At 43.9% G+C, this 25,357-nt stretch overlaps 1 protein-coding gene across 1 annotated transcript; it reads right to left on the bottom strand.

Annotated features, from left to right (window-relative positions):
• Positions 1-1,312: 1,312 nt before the first annotated feature.
• actn3b (actinin alpha 3b) lies at positions 1,313-24,815 on the bottom strand. Its single transcript, XM_035519828.2, has 21 exons — positions 24,443-24,815; positions 13,464-13,578; positions 11,746-11,865; positions 11,492-11,578; positions 10,866-10,953; positions 10,409-10,487; positions 10,134-10,215; positions 9,214-9,299; positions 8,891-8,983; positions 8,103-8,333; positions 7,750-7,897; positions 7,139-7,289; positions 6,644-6,752; positions 6,276-6,416; positions 5,813-5,995; positions 4,925-5,059; positions 4,465-4,644; positions 3,884-4,030; positions 3,548-3,613; positions 3,207-3,365; positions 1,313-2,814 (listed from the first exon to the last, which is right to left on the bottom strand). The coding sequence occupies exons 1-21, from the start codon at positions 24,575-24,577 to the stop codon at positions 2,656-2,658; spliced, it is 2,694 nt and encodes an 897-aa protein (XP_035375721.1). The 5' UTR covers positions 24,578-24,815; the 3' UTR covers positions 1,313-2,655.
• Positions 24,816-25,357: the final 542 nt, after the last annotated feature.

The following is a 25,357-nucleotide window of genomic DNA, read 5'->3' as shown; positions in this document are numbered from 1 at the left end:
ACACACACACACACACACACACACACACACACTCTCCCCAAAACATCCACATATTAAGCAATTGCTTCTGGCCCATTGTAAGAATCTTAGCATTGTGAACTGCATGAATGAAACATCTGTATCAGTCTAAAAACCAGCTGAACAGGACCTGCGCTGGTTAAACTTCATTAACAATGATGTATAATTTTCCTAATGAGTTCCAGTCTAGTTACTCCCACTGTCCTTCCACCACACTCAGCTATTTTACGTCACCTATGCAGACTAAATTTTGTCTGCTAGGGTCCCAAAACCATTTCATCTCTGAGCCCTTTAGGCCTGTATACATTTAGCCAAATAATCATCTCAGAATGGACTATTACAGACACATAACCACTGTGTGAGAATAAACAGACTCTCTGGATTGTCTGATATGCACAGACTTTGCTTTTATTGTTTGGTCTGAATTCTATTTTTACTAAACAGAATCCGGACAAAACAATAATATTCCTGAACTCTCCTCCAGATGGATCGTCTGTAAAGAGCATTTCTATCAACTGGGGTCAGCAAGCACTATAATGCTCCATTAATAATGATCTGCAGTACAAACCCATTGCTGTACATTCAAACTGATAGGCGAATACATTGGCACAGATGCCAAATCAGTGATCTGTGAGCACGAGGCCACCGCAACAGCGGTGCCAGGCTTGCTAGGATGGACCTGGGTGTGCAAGTGTCATGAAGATCCACCTGTTGTGATGAAGGTTTGTCCGTTTCTGTCTATGGGCAGCAGGAACTTGGAAGAGGAACAATGTAATGCATCAAGCATCTCAGAATAAGAAAGCTGAACCAAGACCACCTATTAATGGTTTGTGTAATGACATTGATGAATGTAAGAGATGCAGAAAACTGATCCTATATCAGTGTTAACTGAGCTCTGATTTGAACTGTTTTAATATGAAACAAAAAAAGAGGGATAAAAATAAAAACTACGCACTCATTAATTTCAACTATTTAATCAACATATGTTCTGTAGATTTTGTTTCCCAAAAGCATCACAGAAAATGTTTCACCGTCTCCCTCTACCAGTTTGAATGATCTTAACTGTGCAATTTTCAGTATTTGAGTGGTGTGTTTGCATGCTATATGTATGTAATTAAACAGAATGGTATTATGATACCATATGTACTTCCTTAGAAGGATTTGATGGGTTATCCAAACCTGCCCTCTACTGGGGAAAAGTGGAAAACTTTACTTCACCTCATCTTTCTGTGGTAACACCCCCACCCCGGCCCTACACACACACACACACGGGAACAGACTTCCACCAGTCATCCAGACTTCATGACAGACTTTATTTGGGGGACATTTGTTTTCATTTAGCAATTGCTGCATGAAAGTGAGCATTGGTGGGTGGGAGGAAGAGACACAGAAGGACAAAGTGAAGGCAGCGTTTGGAGGGCAGAGGGCAGGGGATTCATGGTAGCACCCAACCCCACAGCCTGGGCCTGTCAGCTCCTACCTGAGGCTTTACTCCATCACCATATCAGATGCTGGGTCGTTATTCGTGTGTCTAAGTCTGCTGCAGTTTCCACCTGCTGGCCTGGGAGTCAGGGATATCAGACCCTGCTCCCTCGGTTTGTTAGGACTTCCCAAATTCCCTCCAAACACTCCAAACACCACTCTCTGTCTTTCTGCTTCCTCACGCCTGCCTGTGGGACTACCAAATATCGTTCTTTCTGTTCATGGAACACCAGGGACAGAAGTTTCAGGAGAAGGGAATGAGAACACAGAATAGGGAGCTGTCTCTTACATGATGCCCAGGTTCAGCTCCAGTTCCTCAGTCTGACTAACTATTGTTTCACCATGTTTAGTGACTACCCGGCATCATCTCTCTATGTGTATCCATGTCTTCTTACTCTTGTTCAGATAACATGCTTAGCCCAGTACACACCTTTCCTATTCATTTCCGAACCATTAAGAGGCATGTATATTTCATCCCCGTCTCTCTGCCCTGAGTTACTGTTGGTTCTGTTTGTAAATTCTCAGGAACAAATATGAGAAGTCACCGCCCAACCCCACGACTATACGAGACATACAAAAACAAAGAGAACAAAATTAAGGTTCTAAATACAAATATAAGCAATAATGATTTCCATGGACAAGACCAAAGCATGTGAGATCAGTGCAGGAGGAGGCTCACACCTCACACACACATTAGATTTACCAGAGAGGAGCAGAGAGGGAAAGAACAGGAGAAGGAAGGAAAGATCAAAGGCAACAGAGAGAAATGGGAGAAAGATAGGAGAGAAACAACACTGGAGGTGTGTGGGTGTGTGGGCACCTCCAGCGGAGCGTGGAGCCACACACCAGCACTGTAGGGCCTTAACGTGAGCTGGCGACAGGGCGGCAGTCTCTACTTATGGAGGCATCCACAAAATTACACATACACAGGACACAGGAAGAGAGCGGAGCTAGCGCAGCGGAGAGTGGGAGGACCGCTACAGACGGAAAGAGGGAAGGGACAATTTTCCACGGTTCGCTTATTTGAGGACTTCTGGGCAGGAGAGGAGTGTAACGGGGAGGGAAGAGAAAGAATGAAAAGAAAGGGTAAAGGAGGAAAGAAAAGAGAGGAGAGCGGAGGAGAGGAGGAGAGGAGGCGCGGAGGAGAGCAGTTGCTTATAGGTCGCTCTCCCCGTACAGGGCACTGGAGAAGGAGATGTAGTCGAGGGCTCCGGGGATGCTGTCTGGGCCGACGTACTTGGTCATGCGGGTGATGCAGTACTCTGCCTGCTCCGGAGGAAGCTCTCTGCGCAGTTCATCCACCGTGATATAGGACTGAGAGAAGGAGGGAGGGAGAGAGCGAGAGAGAGAGAGAGAAGAGGGGGGAAGGAGAGAGGAAGCGAGCATGGACTTATAGTTCATAGCATGGACATGGTATTGTAATTATAACATGTAATTGTTGTCAGAACGTATAGTCTTTAAACATTATAACATATTATTACATGTTATTACAGCAGGTCAAGTGCCACTATCACTATAAATGTGTTATTACAGGTATCAATTTCTCCTTTGCCACAAGAAAAAAAATGTCATGTCACAATGAGCAACAATTTCTAAGCTTTAGTTTTAAATGAAACAGCTGCTATGCTGTATCAGTAATGGTACGTCTGTAGAGCCCCTGTGCCCGACCCAGGAGGGCGGAGCCTGGAGTGTGCAAGGGCGCTCACCTTGTCGGAGGCAAGGATCTTGAAGGAGGCCATGACCTGCTCGGCTGTGTCAGTCTCTGCAGTCTCACGGGTCATGAAGTCGATGAAGGCCTGGAAGGTGACCACACCTGTGTTGTTGGGGTCAACCAGGGTCATGATGCGGGCAAACTCCACCTCACCCTGCCTCGGAGCAACAAATTACGTTAGGAGGAAAATATATTGTATATGTGTGTGAACATACATGCATGAGTCCGTAGGTATCTGCTGGAGTGTTTGTCCTCCTAGAACCAGCGACAGTGTGTGTGTGTGTGTGTGTGTGTGTGTGTGTGTGTGTGTGTGTGTGTGTGTGTCCGGTCTCCTACCAGATCATAACCCATGGAAATAAGGCAGGCACGGAAATCATCAGGATCCATCATGCCATTTCTCTTCTAAGGAAGGAGAGAAAGGCAGTGGTTACAGAAAATGCATGTACACACACACACACACACACACACACACACACACACACACACACACACACACACACACACACACACACACACACACACACACAGTTCACATATCTAATTAACTGGTGATTACATTTCCTCTCACAATTGCATACAATCACATTCTCACTAATTCTTGCTCCCACTTCTCTCTCTCTCTCTCTCTCTCTCTCTCTCTGCTGGCCCCCTTGCTGTCTCTTTGTCTCTCACCCTGTCGAAGTGGTTGAAGGAGGCCCTGAATTCATTGAGCTGCTCCTGGCTGATGCCCTTGGCATCGCGGGTCAGGATCTGGTTCTCCACCTCGTTGATGGTGCGGGCGATGGTGGTAAGCAGTTGCTCCCAGCCCACACGGATATGCTGCAGAGGAAGAGAGAGAGAGCAGTAGATAGAGAGAGAGCGAGAGAGAGACGGTGAGGGAGGAAGGGTATAATAGATCATGGGAAACAGATACACACACACACACACACACACACACACACACACACACATATATATATATATATACAGAGGGGTAAAGTGGTAAGAGGGTTAGGATATGCATAAAAAGAATTAGGTACAGTATGGTAAGGGAGAAGTCAAATCCCTTTTCTACATCATACTGTCTGTGCACACTGGAGATGCTTTGTGAGGTTTCAGTGGGGATATCCGGATCAACTATAGGGTCACGTGGGTGTGAGAGTGGGCTGATGCCCAGGCTCTGGATGTGTGGGTGTGTGGGTGTGTGTGTACCTCCATGGTGTAGTTGTTGTGTGTGCGTGCGTGTGTGTGTGTGTGTGTGTGCGTGTGCGTACCTCCATGGTGTAGTTGGTGTGTTTGTTGTCGAAGATGAGCGCCTCCTGGATGAGCTGGTGGTCTCCCTCCAGTTTGTCGATATTGGATTTGTAGTTGATGATGTTCTGCTCATATGTCTTCAGGTTATTCATCTGTTCCTCTAGGGAACCGGTGATGTCCACTGAGACATGGCCAATCTCCTAAACCCACACACACAGACCCACACACAGACCCACACACACACACACACACACACGCACACAGCAAAAACATTATACAGAGCAAGATGCTGTAACTGCATGCTGCTGTGTATAGCACCTATGTTTGGCTGTGCCTGTATTAGAGTATGAATGTAGCCCACTATAAATATGCTCAGTTTATTCCATTACACGGAATCTCTCCTCTCTTTTTTGTGGAACTGACACGAACGCAGAGCCTAATGAGAAACCCATGGCAGGAGAAGGTGCCCCGGCCTCATACCTCCATCTTGGTTTGGATCCAGGGTCCGATGATGTTGGCCTGTGCAGCAAACTGCCGCCTCAGCCTCTCGTTGGCCTGTTGCCTGGCAACCTCCTCCTGGAGCATCTGGTCTCTGAGGGGCACCAGCTGCTTCACCTGCAGGGGGAGTCAGAGAGAACAGCAGGGGTCAATATGTTAGACATCGCTTCTTGACAGCACAGGAGCCTGACGAAGCATGTTTTCTTTCAGAAAGCTGTCCTTGTGTCTCTTCTTATGTCAAGCTCCAAACATAAACAACCACCACTAAATCTTCATGGGGACAAGAGGCGAGCGTCACCATATGTGTTTGCCATATGGTCCCAGCCAATCGGGCGAGAGGAAAGGAACACTGAGCAATTGCACCAGCAGATGATGCGTGATGCCTTCACACCAGCTTTCCAGTTAGGAACAACAGCCAAGTGAAACCTTGTCCAACATGGACGAACGTCTCAAGCTGTCTCAAAGCCTTCTGCTGTGTCAGTTAACACCAGCAGCCATAGGAAATGCCACAGGAAAAGGCTCGGTCCTCAAACATGTCTGATGGGTTTTCCCACCATGACATACCATTTCACAAAACTATTCGAATAAGAACCACCATCCATGAAGCTTCTACACGGCACGGATTCTCAGCAGAGCTCATCAAGCCTTGACTCAACCGTGCACTACCATGTCCCATGCTCGATTCTCTAGTGAAACGTCTGGTGCTGGGTTGAACAGCTGTAACAGCAGCAGGCCCTGGGATCTTGGTGGAACCCCATGCTCTACAGTGGCGCTGTGGCCTGTCTACGGTGATCTATGGTGGTCTATAGCGGTCTACGGCAGTGTATGGCCATCTGTGACCTTGGGCTGAACGGCCGGTCGCACACCCACCGTCTCCCACTTGTTGCTGATGTCCTGGGAGCTGAGGCTGGTATATGGGTTCACTCCAGACAGCTTGATGCCATAGGTCTGTGCAATCTTCATGATCTCATTTATGATGCCCATGATGGCCACACGCTCTTTATCTGCCTCGGGGAGTGTGGCCTTAAACTGGTCGTGGGCTGTGATCAGACTCTGAGGAAGAGGAGCAGGGGGTGGAGTGAGGGAGGAGGTTAGAGGGGGGGATCAGAAAGCTCTAGGTTGTCTTTTTAGTATTAATATAAAGTATTAGAATTACCGTGCTCATTCTCAAGTCTTGTCATCTTATTACTGTTACATCTTTTGCATGTACAAGTTATGCATAATTCATACAAATATATATTCACAGTATTACCAAACTATGTCTATGCTATATGCCATAAAAGAAAGATAACACCAACCATGGACAGTGCATGTGATGGATAGTAATGGCTACCTGAATCTCCTCAATGCTGTGCACAATGAACATGTCCTGCAGGTCCTCCATGGCTCCATCCATCCAGTTGTTGAATGGCGCCGCCCTCTTGGCAAACTCCAGGTACAGCTGATCAATAGTCTCCCACAGCTTCTCCACACGCTGCAGAAGAGTTAGGCAAAGTGTTGACTTCATCTAACTCTGCAGTCCTGGGTGTGTGTGTGTGTCTGAGTTTGTGTGTGTGCACGTGTGTGTGCATGTACTTCCAGAGCTGTCATCATCTAACACTTCAGTCCTCAGTCACAAATGAGAACAGCCTTGTGTTATAGCAGTTAGTATTGGAGTTTGGGTGTGACTCAAGGTGTGACTCAGGGTGTGTGTGTGTTGACCTCCAGAGCATCTCTCCTCTTCTGTGTGAGAGTACCCAGGTTGTCCCATTGGTCGCAGATGCCCTGACAGCGTGCATTTACTGTAGCAGCATCATGGTAGTCCAGCTCACTGAGAGAACACACACATACACACACACATACACACCACCCTTATGTTTGAGTTTAGCTGAAAACTCTACACTCTCTCATCAAACAAAAAAAGGGATGTGTTTGTAATATCCTTGCCTAAACTGACAGATGTTACAAGCCAAAGTTGAAAACTAGCTGAATTTTCTATATGAATGTTGAATAAAATATAATCGGAATGTAGGTTCATGCTCTCTCTCACTCTCCACACACCTCTCACCTCTCTCTCCATCACACCCTCACTCTGCCCCCATTTTGCCACCCTTCCTGTGTATCTTTCTTTCTCTCTCTCACTCTCTCACTCACTCTTCTCTCTCTCAATCTCTTCTTTCTCACTCTCTTCTTTCACTCTCTCTCGCTTTCTCTCACTTCAGCTCCTGAGCAATAGCAGCGATCTGCTCCACTCTGTCCTGGTGGGCGGCGAGGTCGCTCTCAAACGCCTCGTGCTTCCTCATTAGAGCCCTGATCTCCATCAGAGACGCCGACTCATAGTCTTTTTGAGACAGCAGCTCCTCTTTCCCTAGAGACAGAGAGACAGTGAGAGACAGGAAGACAGAGAGAGGCAGAAAGAGAGAGAGAGAGAGAGAGAGAGAGAGAGAAAAAAAAAACAGACAGAAATAGAAGTGAAAGTGGAGAGGAGGGCGAAGGTGGACAGTTATTTGTGAACTTAAAAATGAGTCATATGTGAAATAACTTTTACATGAAGGAAATGTGTGTGAAATATGTGTGATTTATGTGTGTGTTTGTGAGTGTATGTGTTTGAATGTGTGTATGTGTGTGTACGTGCGTGTGTTTGTGTGTATGATGTATGGATTGTGTATGTGTGTGTGTATGTGAGAGCTGTATGGATATGTGTGTGAGTGTGTGTGTGTGTGTGTGTGTGTGTGTGTGTCTGCATTTGTTTTTGTGTATGAAATGTGTGTGTCTGTGTATAGGTTTGTGTCTGTGTATAAATATGGATGTGTGTGTGGTGTGTTTACCTGCGGTCCAGCCCTCATGCAGAGAGCACTTCTGCCTGAACTTCTCGGCGAGGTGGTCGAGTCTCTCAAGTCTGCGGATCTCTGTGAGAAGCCACTCCTCATAGCCCTTCTCCACCTGCTCAAGACCCTTCCACGCATTGGCAATGTCCTAGAAACCCCCACCCACACATACACACCCAAAGATTGTGTATCCTTGTCATGCTCAAATAGTATATATAAATAAGTGACAAAAAGGTTTTTTTGTTATTCTTGGCATCTACAAACCAGGAATGTGAGCAACTGCAGAGAATAAAAATGTTCTGAAGAGAAATGTACTACCAAACACTGTTTTTAGCTTGACCCGCTGGACGTACCGAAACCATCTTGCCCTCGGAGGGCATGAAGGCGGGCCTGTTGCTGAGCCTCAGTTTGGTCTGCAGCGTGTTGAAGTTGATCTCCAGCTGGCACTTCTCCTGCACGCGTGGGGGCTTGTGCACACGCCGGTAGTCACGGAAGTCCTCCAGCTTCTGCTGCATGGCCCGCATGGTCTGCTCAGCCACACGGTTCTCCAGCCAGGGGATCGTCCTCCTGATCCACTCCAACAGCTACCACCCCGGGGGTGGGGGTGGGTATACGGACGGATGGTTGATGGGTTGATGGATGGGTCGGAGGGGATGGAAGGAATGACCAAATAGGGACAAATAGATAAGACAAAGAGTGAACACATTAAAAGAAAGAGATGAATTCTTTGTAAGAGACCTAATAAAGTTCTCTGCAGGCCCCAGATGGCCTTGATAAGGAGGTAAACATCAACATTTAGCTGACACTTTTATCCAAAGCAACTTACGATTATGACTGAGTACAACTTGAGCAATTGAGGGTTAACAACTTGAGCAATTGAGGGGCCCAACATTGGCAACTTGGCAGCAGTTAGGCTTGAACTACCACTGCCCTCTATAGTAGGAATGGCCTACTGACCGAGATTGTCAGGACTGCTATATCTAAACTGTAATGACACACCTCACTGGCTACCTGACGGACCTCATCCAGGAGGCCCATGTGTAAATCTATTTTCTATAATGACCAATAACTCACCCCAGTGGTCCTCTGACGGAGCTCACTGAGGAGGCCCGTGTGTAAATTATAAGGGCCCATAACTCACCTCACTGGCCAGTTTCTCATACTCCTCCATCAGTCGCTCATTCTCCTGGTTCACTGCCAGAACCTTACAGATCCTGTTAGCAGCAGTCTCAGCCTAGAGAGACAGAAAAAAAGAGAGAGAGAGAGAGAGAGAGAGAGAGAGAGAGAGAGAGAGAGAGAGAGAGAGAGAGAGAGACAGGAATATGAGAGAGAAGGACTGCTTTGTTCTATGTGGAACTGTTAATGTATGTTGTGCTGTACTTGGACATGGGTAGTGGGGAGAGGGGTAAAATGCAGGGTGCAGTGTCTTTAGTGTGGGGTGGGTGGTGCTCTCTCACTCCCCACCTGCTCAGCCCCAGCGAAGGCGTGGTAGAAGCAGGACACGTAGGTCATAATGGCTTTCTCGTCTGGCTTTGGGGTGTTGACAATGTCTGAGAAAGAGGGAGACACAGGGCACAGGACAGGACATGTGAAGAAGGAGAGGCCTGACCTGGGATCCCTGCTTTCAGAGACACTGAACACAAACACTACAGCATGGCTGGAATTCTCGCTCATTTCTCACAGGAAGTGAATATCACCAAGGCTTCATTTCGTCAGCTGCTGTCAGGACCTCAAAGGTCTACCCTGCTGAGCGGGAACTCGGAATGACACATAATGCAGCCCGGGCTCACTTAAAAGACGAGCTCACCAACAGAGCCGGCTCTGACAGGCTTAAGATTGCAACATCTACAAGTGTGTTATTTGTGTTACAAGTGTTTGTTGTGTATAAATGTCTTATTTATAAGCATTTGTTGTCTATATGTGTGTTATCCGTGTGTGTTGTCTGTAAGTGTGTTATCTAAAAGAGTGTGTTGTCTATAAGTGTTTTATCAAAAATTGCGTGTTGACTGAATGTGTTCAGGTATCAGGGCACAGACTGCACTCATATAGGAATTCACAGAGAGCTGTATCCATGGTAACAGTGACATACAGTCTTACTGTTGGCATGATATAAATATGGAGCTTTCAGTTCATCACTGATGCAGAAATGTAAGTTTAAATGGGGAATTTAAGCAGATTCTAGGGAAAAGACAATATTCAATTCCATCTGTTTGTTTTCAGTCTAACTGGAAAATAACACTTATCATAAGCTTGGTGGTGGTCACGGTAGGACCACTACAGGCCTGTATGTTTTAACACTTTAAAATGGTTTAAGAAATTTTGTCTGAATTGCTTTTATGATCATTCTAATGCTCCACTGTGGTTCATTAATGGTTGAATCTCACCTTCAGCGTCCAGCATTCTGGGGATGTCAAGGAACTTCTCCGCCACCTCAAACGCTGTGTTCAGGTTTCCAATGGGGTCGTCCTTCACACAGAGAACATCAGAGGAACCCAGATAACCATGAGGTCAGTGTCATGTACACAGTGGAAGATCATTGTACACAGTGGTAGAAGTAGAAAATATGAAACAGAAGCCAAGAGAAGAAAGGAAAAATCAACCAGAGACAGAGATGGACAGAGAGATAAAGAAAGAGAAGGAGAGAGTGGAAGCAAAGCACCTTTCTCAGTTTGGAGTAGTCGATAAGGTCAGGTCTGTGCCTGTGGATGAGGGCACACAGAGCAAGGCCATCCTTCCAACTGAGAGAGAGAGAGAGTGAGAGAGAGGGAGAGAGAGAGAGTGTGAGGGGGAGAGAGAGAGTGAGACAGAGAGTGAGAGAGGGGAGAGAGAGAGAGCGCAGAGGAGAGTATCAGTGAAGCAGTAAAGCTGAAGCAGAGGAGGAGTGAGCAGAACCCATTCATCATTACAACAACTATCCTACAACCATTCAACAACAACAATCACCCAGCAACAAACAACAAATACTGAATAACCATAGAACAACAAGCCAACAACTATCCAACAACCATCCAACAACCACCAGCCTGGAAGTGTGAAAGATAATTCTAAGTGTGTATGTGTGTGTGTGTGTGTGTGTGTGTGTGTGTGTGTGTTGTTTCAATTGATGAATCTCTCACCTGATGTGGAAGTTTTGTACATTAACATTCCTATAAGGGGCAGTCTTTCTCTGGCACCATAGCAATAGACCCTCCTTAGCAGAGGTCTCTATGAGGGTGGTAATACACACACACACACATACAAAGGGAATGTGGTGAGAAGAGGTACTCTTGTTTTTAATTACTGTTAGTTCAGCCGTTAATAAGGGTTTAATTAGAAACACGGCTCATCGGGTTTTCTGGAATTAATCTTATCTTAGATGTCAGTCAAGGTTCATAAATGATCTCTAATAAGATGATGTCACTTCTGTTTGATTTTCTTAAATATCTTTGCATCCAAAACTGTGCATTTTCATGCTTTTATATAGACCTACTTTCATACAGGAAAATCTATGTACAGTATATTCTACTGCAATGGAACTCCCCTGCCAGGTAACCCATACACCCTACAAAGCTGCTTAGATGTCAGAGAGACAAACTGTGTACAACAAACTTGGTAACCATATGCACACTGCTTGAGTCTGGTGTGTCCTTCAGGTACTTTAAAACAAAATTCACATTCCCAAATTCAATTATACTCAAGACAGTAAGAGTTCTGTGGATTGAAATCTTAAATTCCTGGGTCAACTCAAATCCTTAATGTGTACCTTCAACAGAGATGTCCTGGATAGCAAAACGGAGAATGATGGTCCAGATCATTCCCAAAGTCATCTTCACGTTCCCATCAACAATCTCTGCACAGAGAGAGAGACAACGAGGGAGAGAGAATCCCCAACACAGTGAGCAGACAACCCCAAACTAGGGACACAGCCTGTGAACTGAATAAATATAAGAGTCCATGAAGCAGAACTCATTGGCATGGCTTCACATCTCCAGGTGGCAGTCACCCCCAGATGCTCACCCTCTGCTCCAATGGACACCAGCTTGACTCCCTTACTGCAGATGAAATCCAGGGCCTTGTTTACGTTGGCGATCTTGTGGAATCGCATCTTGCCTTTGTCTGGTTTGGGCAACCTTTCGCCTGTCAGACATTTAATCACCAGTAGTCAAGCAATAACGGACAAATATGTATGACATACGTCTTTGTATGTATGACATGCATGCAGATAACATGCCTGCATCAAAACACACAAGTACACACACACACACACACACACACACGTACACACACACAAACACTTGATTCAAATATCAGTCTCACTAGGTAAGATGCTAACAAAACAAAAACAAGAAGTGATGTAAGCCATTTGAAGGCTGCTCATCTCCAACTATTGTCAGTAAAAGCCAAAAGTGAAAATGAACTTCTGCACACTCCTGTTCTTGTCAGTGCTACAGTTATTCTGTAGAAGGGAGGGATTTACCTCCATGTACACACAAAGCTAAATTATTCACACTGACCTCCTAGGCAAAACAATTATGGATTCTTTATGTGTGTTAAGATTCTTAGCACACATAAAACATCAAAATAAATGAACCAATCATTTTAATTATATATAGTGTTGAAGTGAATTACACTTAGAATTATACCTAAAGCCTGAGTTGGGGCAGTTAGCTGTTCAGAATGTGAACTGCAGAATGACTGAGAGTGGGACCTGCTCTTTGCCTCAACAGAGCGTATCATGTTCCATAGTATGAAGGAGAGAGCCGTCTGTGGTCCTGGTGGCTGGGATCTCATGTCTGGGCTTTAATGAAAGAGTGCCTGGTGTGAAAGTCACCAACGGGAAGGTTGGTCGCGTCCCAAAATCGCCCCTTTACCACAGACCTCCGAAGTAAACTTGTCATGTTCAGGAGAACTGCTATACCACTTTGTGGAGTACTGTTAAATCACTTTGTGGAGAATCAAGCCTCAGAGAAGTTGTGGTAAACGTTTTGTGAGAAGACGCTTCCCACCAGCACCACAGGTCCGAAGGCCTCGCCTAAAGCAATAGTGCTGTTCTACAGAGTCCATGCTGAGGATCATGAGTCATTAACACATAATAACAACAGTCCAAGAAAGATCACAGAAGATGTAGCTGCAGACAGTTATAGAAGAGAACTTTCTACTATGGGTAAAATATGAACTTGTGTAACCTGTTAATGATCTGAGAATAAAGTAAATCATGATGAAGTATACCAAAGTTTTACACTTTGCTGGGTCAAAGGTTTAGAGGCTTAAAGGTTTACAGAGTCAAAGGTTTACAGGGTCAAAGGTTTACAGACATTTTTAGACTTCCTCTGGTGTTTTTTTCTAGTGATGCACAATATTCAAAACCCCTGCACAAGTCTTCTAAAACCCTACAGTATATCTAGCCAAATCATCATATTGTTGTAGCAGATCAAAATAACAACTGCTTACGCAAATTATAATCATTCTTCTAAAGCAAGAATCACATTATACCGCAACTAAGTACCATTTCGCTGTTTGACAGTTTCTTGCAGTTAAGAAGTTACATTATGGTTGAAATTGAATACATTTTCTAAAATAATATTAGATTTTTTCAACAGATATTTTATAAATGGAAAGGTCACGTGTGTGAATGTCTACATTTAGAGTTTTGCAACACCTTTGGATGAGTTATTATTATTGATAACTTTTGTGAGAATCTCTTCACAGGCAGGTAGTCATGTCACCATGGTTACCTGAGATGACCTCGAGAAGCAGCATAAGCTTGAGGCCATTTCTGAAGTCCTCCTCAATGTTCTCGATCTGGGTGCCAGCCTTCCGCAGGTGAGAGTTACACCAGGCTGTGAATGTCTGCCACACACACAGGCATGCACAGCAGGAGAAAGAGAGAGAAGGAGAGAGAAAGAAAGATATTACATTAGAATTTTACCAGGCATGCCACATATAACGAAAACTTAATATACATCTGAACTTTTCATTTTAAATTGGCACTATTTTTAGGCTTGCTTTCATTAAAAAAAACACAAAAAAACACAAAAAAAAACCCTTGTAAAATGCTGTATGAATCACATTTTCAATCAGAATTCAAGCTATTTCACATCAGTGTGTGGTGTGGAAAGTGGGCTATCATCCTCAGCTAAGGCTGTCATTACAGAGCAGAGCCCACACCTCTGACAGCAGAGGCTTCCGCTAAGCGAGACTCCAAAAGAACTTGAAGTAGGCGTTCAGGGTAAAGAGGCCCAGGCTAAAAATGAGCGTAGAGGAGGTACTGAGTGATCATTATAAAAGAGTATTAAAGGGAGTTAAAGCAAGTGAAGTGTAGGAGGAGGTGATGTACTGCGCCAGGGCCCCGGAGAGTGAGAGAGGAGAGAGAAAGCAACGACAAAAAGGGAAGTAAGGAACAGGAAGGGACTGAAACAGCATGAAAAGAGAAAAGAAAAAGGCAGACAGGAGTTTGGGAAAGAGAATTAAAGAGAGAGAACGAGACAGAAAGAAAGAGAGAGAAGAAAGTGAGCGAATGTGTGAGCTGCATGTGTGAGTACTGGAGCTGCAGAGGCCTGGGTCTAAATGTAGGAGTAGTGTGTAGTGTGTTTCCTGAATTGAGCAAAAACTGGCCATCAGAGACTGGCCACCAGTGACTGGTCATCAGTGATTATCGGAGACTGAAAAGCAGAGATTGGCTATCAGTGACTGGATATCTGTTACTGGCCATCAGAGACTGGCTATCATCCTCTGGCTACAGAGCAAAAGGGCTGCTGAGAGGGCGTGAGCAGGGCTGTGGGGAGGAGGATGGGGAGCAGGAGGGAAACTGAAGGCTATAGAAAGGGAGACCGCTGGGGTGAATGAAAGAGTGGCCAACGATGATGTAGTTCTAAATAAAAAGAGATGGAAAAAAATACAGGGAGGACAGGCAGGGCAAGGGTATAAAAGCAGAGAAAATAGGTAATAGGGAGGTGGGGAAAGAAGCTAGGAGGAGGAGGGGAGGAGGGGTAAAGAGTCTAAATCTGGGAGCCACGGGACACCGGAGAGACAGCTGAGAGAGCGAGATTCCAGCAGAGTTGTGTGTGTAAGTGTGTGTGTGTGTGTGTGGGAGAGAGAGAGAGAAAGAGAGTGGATGGGTAAACTGAAGTGTTTTTTATAAACAGAGGCTTACACAAATAGTTTTAGTTCACCATTTGTAATTGGCATTGAAATCAAGGAACTGCAGTATCTTAAAAAAAAAAAAACACCACCAACTCAACATGACTAATTTAAACAAAATTTAAACAAAACTAAAGCCAGTGCATAAAAGCTTTGGCTGTTCATTCATCTTCATTTCTGCATGTGCGTGTTTGTGTGTGTGTGTGAGAGAGAGAGAGAGACTGTGAGAGTGTGCGCACGTGTGTGTATGAGAGAGTAGGAGTGTGTGTGTGTGTGAGAGAGAGAGACTGTGAGAGTGTGCGTGCGTGTGTGTATGAGAGAGTAGGAGTGTGTGTGTGTGTGTGTATATGAGAGAGTAGGAGTGTGTGTGTGTGTATATGAGAGAGTAGGAGTGTGTGTGTGTGTGTATATGAGAGAGTAGGAGTGTGTGTGTGTGTGTATATGAGAGAGTAGGAGTGTGTGTGTGTGTGTGTGTGTGTGTGTGTGTATGTATATGAGAGAGTAGGAGTGTGTGTGTGTGTGTATATATGAGAGAGTAGGAGTGTATGTGTGTGTGTGTATATGAGAGAGTAGGAGTGTGTGTGTGTGTGTGTGTATATGAGAGAGTAGGAGTGTGTGTGTGTGTGTGTGTGTATATGAGAGAGTAGGAGTGTGTGTGTGTGTGTGTGTGTGTGTATATATGAGAGAGTAGGAGTGTGTGTGTGTGTGTGTGTGTGTGTATGAGAGAGTAGGAGTGTGTGTGTGTGTGTGTGTGTGTGTGTGTATGAGAGAGTAGGAGTGTGTGTGTGTGTGTGTGTGTGTGTGTGTATATGTGTGTGCAGCTGTTATGTGCACTCATCCCTCTCCACCTGTTGGCCATTAGCGTCTTTGCAGGTCTATCCCAACCCTCCATCTTAAATGAGGTCATCCGCTGTCAGCTGACAGGCATGCCAGTCCGAATGATCTGTCCCCGTATCCCTACTTTGCCTCCCACTGAACAGATGGGAAACAACCCAGTGATTTTGTTACACCCCATGTTGGAGCTCCTGAGTGCATTAACCACTAATGACCACTGGTGGCATTGTGGGTCCATGAAACAGACAGAATAGAAGTGACAATTCAGAAAGTTGCAAAGAAAACCAGATAGCTGAATTTTATTACAAAAATAATAGACATTTTCCATGTAACTTTTTAACACACCCCTCTGAGTGTGTGCGTGAAGTGAACCTGGGTGTTGTGAAACCAATTTCCATTCACCTCGAATTCTCTGTCGATGATGACCACAACATTGTACCTGCCACTTTTTTGACAGCTAAGGTATGAGATCTGTTTCCTGTGTACTTTACTGAATGAGTCACTGCACTGCAAACAGAGCATGACGTAGAAACTGCTGCTTGGAGCTGTGAACCGAGAGGAAGCTACAGAGACTATGGGCTGTGTTTAATCAGCTGAGAGACAGACAGAGAGAGAAAGAGAAACATACCCAAACACACACACACACACACACACACACACACACACACACACACACAATCTATAAAAAGTTACATAACTATTTATTATTTTCCATCCTTATAATTCATTTATCTTCCTTTGTTTTCACTTCTTCCCTTTATGATCATTTCAGACTAATTACAGCGAACTCTTAATTTCCATAATTGCAAAAGTGTGAACATAAAATTGTGTCATATTTATGTTGTAATACTGCTGTGGCAATACTATAATTGTATATGGTCATGCCAGTAAAGCTTACTGAACTGAACTGAGAGAGAGAGAGAGAGACTTATTATCTGAAATTAACGTCAATCACTCTATGCATCAGGGGTCTGCAGTTGTCCACAGTTCTAAGAGTCTGACTGAATGTGTTCTCCTCTCTGATCACTGACCACGTTCAGTCAAAAGGAGAGTGTTTCATGCACCCCTCTCTGACACATAGCAGCCAACAGGCATGCTGACAGCATATGTAAGACTGTTGAACTACAAAGTAACCTCTGACCCGCAGCTGATGTAGTAATATCATGCAGAGTTTTCACTAGCGGTAGAAATAAATTTCAACATGGACACCATCAAATGTCCTAAGAAAATAACACTTTTATTTCTAATTGAGAGTTTGCTCAGTTATATAGAAGTATTTAGACGGTGACAGAAACTCAAGTAGTTAAAATGTGAATCAGCTAAAGTAATTTGTTTCAATGGATTGCAACATGAATACAGTTGGATTTAATCACAAGCCAGTAACATCATTTATTAGTTCATGGCTAGGTTTCCTAAAATCATTGTAACAGAAAGATGATCATTGAATGGTAGCGGCAGTATGATCCAGAACATTCTTTCTCTCATTTAAGATGATCTTAACATACTGCCCATATTGTTTTTTCACAATACACATGTGCTCAAATGCTCATATCTGTGGGGTGTGTGTGTGTTTCAGAGAGTGTCAGTATGAGATCAGTCATACTAAAGGACAATGCTGTGGCATACTGTGGGCAACAAGAAATGCTGTTTCCTGACCACCACACTCACGCACACTCTCATACACACAAACACACCTGCATACACAGGGACTTTTCTGTATCTGCCCTAGTTCTCAACAGGGGGTGTTATCACCATTTTAGAGCATTTATAGTGCCTGAGCATTTAGTAACACACACACACACACACACGCTGTGTATTAATAGCTTGAGCTGGTCTGTGTGGAACACTGCCATTTTTTCCTCACTCGTTCAGTACTGCCATGCTCCCACCTGTTCAGGGTGGTCAATGGGCTGGTGGAGGGACCGGTGGTGATCTTTCAGCATGGTGACAATGTAACAGTTCCCCCCTGCCACAGAGTGTCAGCTGCCCCCTACTCATATCCATCTGGAACTGCACCCCCACATAGTCAGAACCAACTCTGGAACACAGCTCACACATACAGGAAACTCAGAGAAATACAGGACCAACATGCTGAGCCACCCAAGAACATTATGTTTAAAGCCATTTGTCAGAGCAGTGGGTGTTTATTTACTTTCAATTAAAAGTGGTGGTATGGTAAATTCTTCTTTTAGTTTTGAGTGCTTTACTGTCAGAGGGACCCCCTCATCTTCAGTGATTTTGAGGGTAGAGCCTCTGTTCTGTCCCCCTGTAAGTGTTTCATCTATAGTTCTAGTGTTTAAACATGTTTGTCATGTTTAACATAGTTTTGTTTACATTCAAGCCTGAAGGACAAGTTTGGGAACCAAAACTGTTTCCTCCTATGCTCCTCACAAATGTTTGTAGAACACCCACTAAGGAATCTTGTTGCATGTTATTGTATCAATCTTTAATTGCATTATTATCTTACTGCAAATCATAATTTCCATGGCCTAAGACAGTGTTTCTACAGTGTTTTACAGCGAAGACTGGGTTTGCAGGTTTGCACAGTGTTTTACAGCTAAGACAGTGTTGGCACAGTGTATTCCAACTTAAAGGGATGTAGATGGCACTCTGGATCCAGTGCTTATATAGTTCTAAGCAGTCATAAACACTAAGCCTGGGAGAGCTTTTAAACATGAACACCAATGCCTATAAACTGCATCTGATAGATGGGATAGTCCTGCCAGGCTGATGGTGGGTGCCAAGCGCTTACTAATTTTCCTTATTAAGATTTCCCTAAACATTAGATATGAATATTGGGACTACCTTCTAGGATTTCCAGAGCTTTGGGATATTTGTTCCTGTGTTCCATTGAAGTTACTGCTCAACCCTAGTAACATTTGGCTGGAGTTCAGGCTGGGATCATTCCCTTCTGTGTCTCAGGGGAGAGGAGAAGCAGAAGATATGTCTGTCTGGGTTGTCTTTATGTCAGTTAACATCTCTGGTTGATTTCAGTATGCTGTTTTATTGGCAAGGTATGTGTCCTTCATGTCTCCTCTGTTTTTCAAATTTTACGTAACACTGTGAGTGTTTAGGCTTGGCATACTAAAAAGGTTTGTTCAAGACATGAAAAACATGACTTTGAGGTATGGACATTTTGTCTTGAGGCTGAAGTATGACTAGTGATGAGATCCCTGCTGTTTTTTTTCACCCTATGGCCACAGCATGATCCCTGCCAGTATGGAACAATCTTTATAGCCCAGCCACCTCCACACAGTCCTTCAGTCCTCAAATTCCACCTGACATCATTTGAAGAGTTATGTAAAAAGGAAAGGAAATTGCTTATATTTTATAGTGTTTCTCTCATAAAATAATATTTTGTCATTCTTTATAATTCTGCCATTGATGATTGTTAACTATTTCAAAAAGCAGCTTTAAACTGAGTTGTGGTGTGTTGAATGGAGCATGAACGTTTAACAGTCTTTTTTTTAGGGGGGGGGGGGTTATCATGCAAGACATGACACACATTTTTCTTGTGCTTTTCCATCTTCCAGTACCTCAAGTAGACTTTGTCCAGTGTATATCTGTTTGACAACAACTACCTTATACAATTGCAGGGTACACTACATTGTGTTTGAACAGAGACCATCACTGACGATAGAAATTCATACAAAACTAGGCTAAATATGGGAACAGGGTACATTTAGAAGTTTAGAAGCTGACCATCTAGCTTGAACAGTCACCACAGCTGCTAATACATCAGTCCATAAAAAGGTATCACAAACCTCTACAGCATGACACTAGTACATATTAGAAGAACTCAAACTGTGAATCTGCAGTACTGTTAGATTTGCTATAGCTAAATCAGGGTAAGGGTCTCCTCACACACTAGGTTGGTCCTGCAACTGGACAACAGAACGAACTAATCATGGCTGTGGATTAGAAACCATGACTCACAGAGAGAAAAGTTACCATAGCAACAATAGTTCTCCCCATAAGAAGAACATGAGGTTTATATCACACTTCTGCGCAGCACACAGTGGAGTGGTGGACACCATAGACAGGTTAAGCACATCTACCCTGCCTCCATTCGCACTAATGATACCATGTAAAAAGACTCAATACATATAGCAGAATTTAATTCGCAAATCTTTCTGAAAGATGACGGTGTTGCTTTTGGACATGGTAATAAAACTATGTTTTTGTGCATTAGATTAAAAACAAAAACCAACAACAGCAGTAAGGCAGAGCCAGAAAGTTAAAAAAAGAGGCCATATTACCACATTCACCTCAGGAGCATAGTCAGCTGCTGTGTTGCATCAGTGACTACAGCAATAAGCAGGAGGAATATTAATCCATGAAAGCAGCCTTGAAAGCAGCCTGGGTGATGACTTTTGCAGAAGCAGAAAGGCTGGCCTTTAATATCCTTCAGGCTCTATGTGCAAACTCACTTACCTGACATCACATCTCACTCACACACACCCACCCACACATAAAATTAACATATGAATACAAAAATGGACACAAAAATCACCCATGACCACATAAATGTGTACATGAACACACGCAGATCACAAACAAGTACACGCCCCCCACCTACACAAACAAGCATACACAAACACAACACACAAGAATAAGCACACGCACACACACACACACACACACACACACACACACACACACACACACACACACACCTCAGCCTTTCCTGAGGCCTCTGTGCACTCCCTCTGGTAGTTTATAGCAGCTGCCCTATATGGGCACAGCTTCTGGAATAGTAACTGCCATTTGATCTATTTGATCTGACTACACACTCTGTGTGTGTGGTGTGTGTGTATACACTGTAATAATCAGGGACACCAGATGACATCAGTACCATATCAGGATTGGTAACATATTAACATTATATTGACATTAAACAAATTGGCATCAGCCCTGATCCAGAACTAAAGGAACAGTAAGAGCCACACCCCTAACACAGTACAGTATCCTCCCAGGGTCCATAGCCAGGAATCACACTCCTGCCATTTAAAACACACCACACAATGTATGGAGAGCACCACATTTCATTTCACATTTCATGTTTATTTAAATGTATCATCTCTGCTAAGTGCCCTAATGCACTTGTGGATAGAGAGTCACAGTATAGTCAATTATGAAGGAAAAAACAACAAAACCCCACCTGACTCATTGTAGAGACTGAGATAACCTATGAGCTACTGATGTCTCTGCGATCAAAGCCTTAGCCCCTAATCTCAGGAGTGGTTAAGGGCCTGAGCTCTGGTCTATGAAACATGCTCTAATATTAATTTTTAAAAATAAGTCTCCTTCATCCATGGAGATTACTGTTTCCATGGATTTAAGGGCCCAGAGACCTACATTGCATGAAAGGCCCAGTGTAGCAACATGTATCTCTGTGAGAGAGGTGGAATTGGGACAATGAGGTGGTGTACATTTCTATGACAGAAGTGGAACTGATGCCACACATTCCATCTTGAGTATGGACCTGAGGGTCAGTCGAGCAGAGGCAAGAGATCAGAGGTCATCCTTTTATCAACAACTAAACTAGCGTATAAAATTATTATATATATATATATATATATATATATATATATATATATATATATATATAAATAAAACGGAGCCTTGTAGTACACATCACATGTGTGGGTTAATTTCTTTTGGGTTCATTCTCTGAGAAGACTGTTCCCATGCACATCCCTGCTATACATCTACTGCTGTGCAAAATGAAAGGATTATTACTGAGAGCACACACATGCACACACTCGCACACACTGAGATGCACAGTTCGTTCACAAACACACACTCAGACGCACAGCTCATTCTAAAAAGCACATTTGCCTTGTCCTTTTACATGATATCATCACTTTCACTATTCCATAGAATGCTTACAAACATATACTTCTGCAATGGAAATACTGAAACTGAACAATTTTTCAATAGAATTATTAGCAGAAATAATTTTTCTCAATATAGTTATTAGCACAATTAGACAGATTCACTCTTCAGCCCAATTTGACAAATCCATGTCAATTTAATTTGATCAGGGATGACCATTCCCCTGTGTATATGCATTGGTTAGCTAATAAGGACCTCTGTCTGGATTGAGCAAATGATATTTATAGTTTACTTATGTTACTAGCTGGCCCCTTATTCACAAGGCCGGCAGGAGACCAGTGTTGAGTGCGTGCTGTAATGTGTCTGCATTTCTATGAGCAGAAAAGACATACTCATACCCCTCAACCTCTGACCTTTAGAAGAGCATAGCCTACACTACTCGTCAGCTTTGGCCACAGTTAGCCTTCCATTCTCACTGTTTAAAATTACAGCCAGACCTGTTGAGAAGTACCTGGATCTCGTACCACTCTATCTTTTTAGCTGATCCTCATACAGTCCTGGAAAATAATTGGTTTTATGTAATCTGATGTAAGTGACCATCTACAACTCTCCAATCTCCATATTACACATTTACCTGCTAACACCTTTATAGATATTACTGAGTTTATTATAAACTCAGGTAGATAACATATGTCAGTATATAAAATAATGGATATAAAAGAAACTCATCTAAACTTTTATAACATTTATTTTTGCAATGTCCTCGACATTCCCAATGACAGTAGGATAGAGACTCATACTACAAAGGATACTGTAGTCGCTATTTAAATGTTTGGATATGAGATTCAAACTCAGAATGTACAAGTCAACAGCAGTTATTGGCTGAGAAAAGTCACATCTAATTTCTGCTGCCTTTAGGAACACATCTGATGTAACAGTGTGCTGACAAACGGCGATTTGATCCAAGCATTGTATGTGCATGTGTGTTCTGTGGAAATCTGCGGGTAGGGCGCATGAACAGGTGCAGAAGCGCTCCTTTCAGATTCATTTCACCACAAAATGGTGCCCTTTCTATATCCATGTGATGATATCAGCTCCTTAAGCCTCTTGCCGCATAGCTAAGAGCATGAGAGCAGCCTCTGTTCCAGGCTGTCTGGCGCTCTGACAAACAGAAGAGCTAATTTTCCAATGGACAGAGCAACTTTTGAAAACTACTCCGCCAAAGTGCCAGGAGACGCTAATCCCAGCGAAACACATCATCATTGTCAGAGGAAATTAAGAAATCATTAAATTAACAAATTAGCATTAAAGGGGAATTCAAATATGAACAGATTAGTTCACTCAGATTGTTTAAAAACTAAAAAGTGTGTCGGCACACATCCATTCTTCGGATTCAACCATCTTTTTGATTGGAATTGACAAACAGAGAAAAGCACCAGGTGGACAAGACTTGCGCTTAAAAATGCCCCTCTAGTAAAATAGTTGCAACTGACATGGGGCCGTGTGTCTACTCTGGTGAGAATGCAGGAGGAAAGGTGATAGCAGTGACAGAAGAATGTAGAAAAGGACGCGTATGTGCCGTGAGGATGGGGACACACGCGGATATAGGAGAAGCAGCGGTGAGGTTTGAGAGTATTTTTAGCACATGTTTATTCGCAGACTGTAATAAAGCTTTTGGGCTTCTCCTGGCCTGAGTGCCTCTCTCCCTCTGGATTCTACCATCTGTCGAGATCTTTCACCTTTGTCAGGCCTTTTAGGTGTGTGGAGGGACTGCTTGACTGCAAGTAGCCTCTTCATGTATGACTTCATATACTTTGAATTTTAAAATTAAATGTAGAAATGGGTTTAATGGAAGTGCTTAACTAAACAAAAATACATTTATTTGCATTCTGTCCATATTTTACATTAAATGGTTTTGCATAAATGAAGGCGGATAAAGCAAACTGCACGAGTAAAAACAAAAACAAAAAAAACAATATAAATGTACTAAAGTAATGAAAGCCCCCGTTTATTTCCAGGAAAACAAATGTGCTCGCGTGTCACCGTAAACGTGGCTCACAATTCAACGGGTTGTTCTTCGTTGGCGTGTGCTGACGTCACACTGCAGGAGGTCCTCTGACGTCCTCTTAAACGCCACCTGTCGTGCGTGTCCGGGGAGCCTCACCAGCTGATCGTCAAGACATTGCTGCGTTACGTCCCGGTTTCACGACGCCGGATGCGTGATTTCGGCCTGGCTATGCAGGCATATCATGCCTGGTGCATGAGCAGAGCAGACTTTACAGGGGAGCGCCCGTTAACAGCAAAAGCCCATTACCAACCTCAGTGTACGTCAAGAACAAAACGCCCCAAGAGCTATCCGATACTGCATTTCTTGGCAACGGACTTAAATTCATGACAAACTAGTGATTTATGGTTCCATGAAAATACTACTTTTAAATGGTTACACATTTTTACTTTTAGCACAAATGTTATTCTAGACGTTAAGAGATTCTCCTAATATTTAGGGAAACATTTCCAGTTCAAAACTGTCCACTAATGTACCCAAGTATATAGTTTTATCACCTATTTTAATACATGAATATCTATTAGATATATTTAGAAGCACAGTTCATGAAGTAGGTAGGGGGCGTGAGGAGACACGGTAAGACAACACTGAGAAAGCAGCGAGGCCAACATATCTAACTTCTTACAGTCACCGGAATGCAATGAACAGCTGTGCGCCAAAAGGCTGTGGAGCAACAGCTAGTCTCCATGCGCCTGTCAACGTGCCCCGTAGCGAGCGATTCCGCGCCCCCAGTGTGTAGGATGGAAGAATAAAGGCAGTGAGTGTGTTTTTTCTTTCAGTGCTTTGAGAGCAGCTGTGCGTTTTCTTGCAGGTGGACATACGCTGCTCTAGACCTACCTTCCTCTGTTGTTTCTCCCAGGCAGGGTCAAGCAGAAGATCTCTGTCCCAGTCTTCCTCCTGAGTCATGTAATCCTCCGTGGACACCGTGTAGGTGGTGTTGTATTGCACTTGCGTCTCGACTGCCGTCATCATTCCACGGTATTTTTAAGGGCTTCAGTTATCCCTTCACAACTTTATGCGAAAAGAATTATGCAACCTTCGGTGCTGGGACGTAACCTGTCAAGTCGTGTGGGTCTTTTGAGACTGTCTGTATCAGGAGCGAGGAGGCAAGGGCCAGACTCCACTCTTTGTGCCTGTGTGGAGGTGCTCTTCCCGCTAAGCAGGACCTTCTGCTGTCCAGTGCTCCTTTCCTGGTCAAAAGAGAGACACGTGACCGCACCCCATTAAGTAAGAAAAGTTGGGCTTAGCTATCAAATTCGGCGCCCGAAAAGGTGAGACAGGCGGAGCTAAAAGTAACGGCCCAATCAGCAATGCTTAGTTTAACGAGGGGAAGGGAAGAGGGTGTGGGCAGGACGATCGAGCGCCCCCGCCCCGCTACGGACACCTGTTGCCCTTAGAATGGGCAAAGGCCTGAGCCAGTTAAGGCACTGCTTGAAGGTCAGCTCAAACAGTTCACTGCTAATGTTCAAAAATAGAAAGATGGAAGTGGTTGCTGATTCCAGACCTGCTGCTAGGTGCATGGTAACTGGAACCATTTGGCATCCACGCAGCCCAGATCCTTTTGGTAGTTGCACCATTTGTAGGCACAATTCGTTCAAGAAGTCGTGTTGCCGTCGTTTTGTTTTTTGAGTTTTTCAACTTTAAAATGCCGTGGGTAACTTTTTCTCTGTGTGTGAGCTTGTTGAATTGATACTTAAGCCTTGGAGGTTTAGTCTTGGATTAAACTGTATTGCCAGTGGGGAATCAGTGTAA

Source organism: Electrophorus electricus, chromosome 13 (genome assembly GCF_041902795.1).
Source record: "Electrophorus electricus isolate QZ-2024a chromosome 13, ASM4190279v1, whole genome shotgun sequence".
Taxonomy (NCBI): domain Eukaryota; kingdom Metazoa; phylum Chordata; class Actinopteri; order Gymnotiformes; family Gymnotidae; genus Electrophorus; species Electrophorus electricus.
The sequence above is the reverse complement of the archived record's forward strand: the minus strand, read 5'-3'. Positions and strand labels throughout refer to the sequence as shown.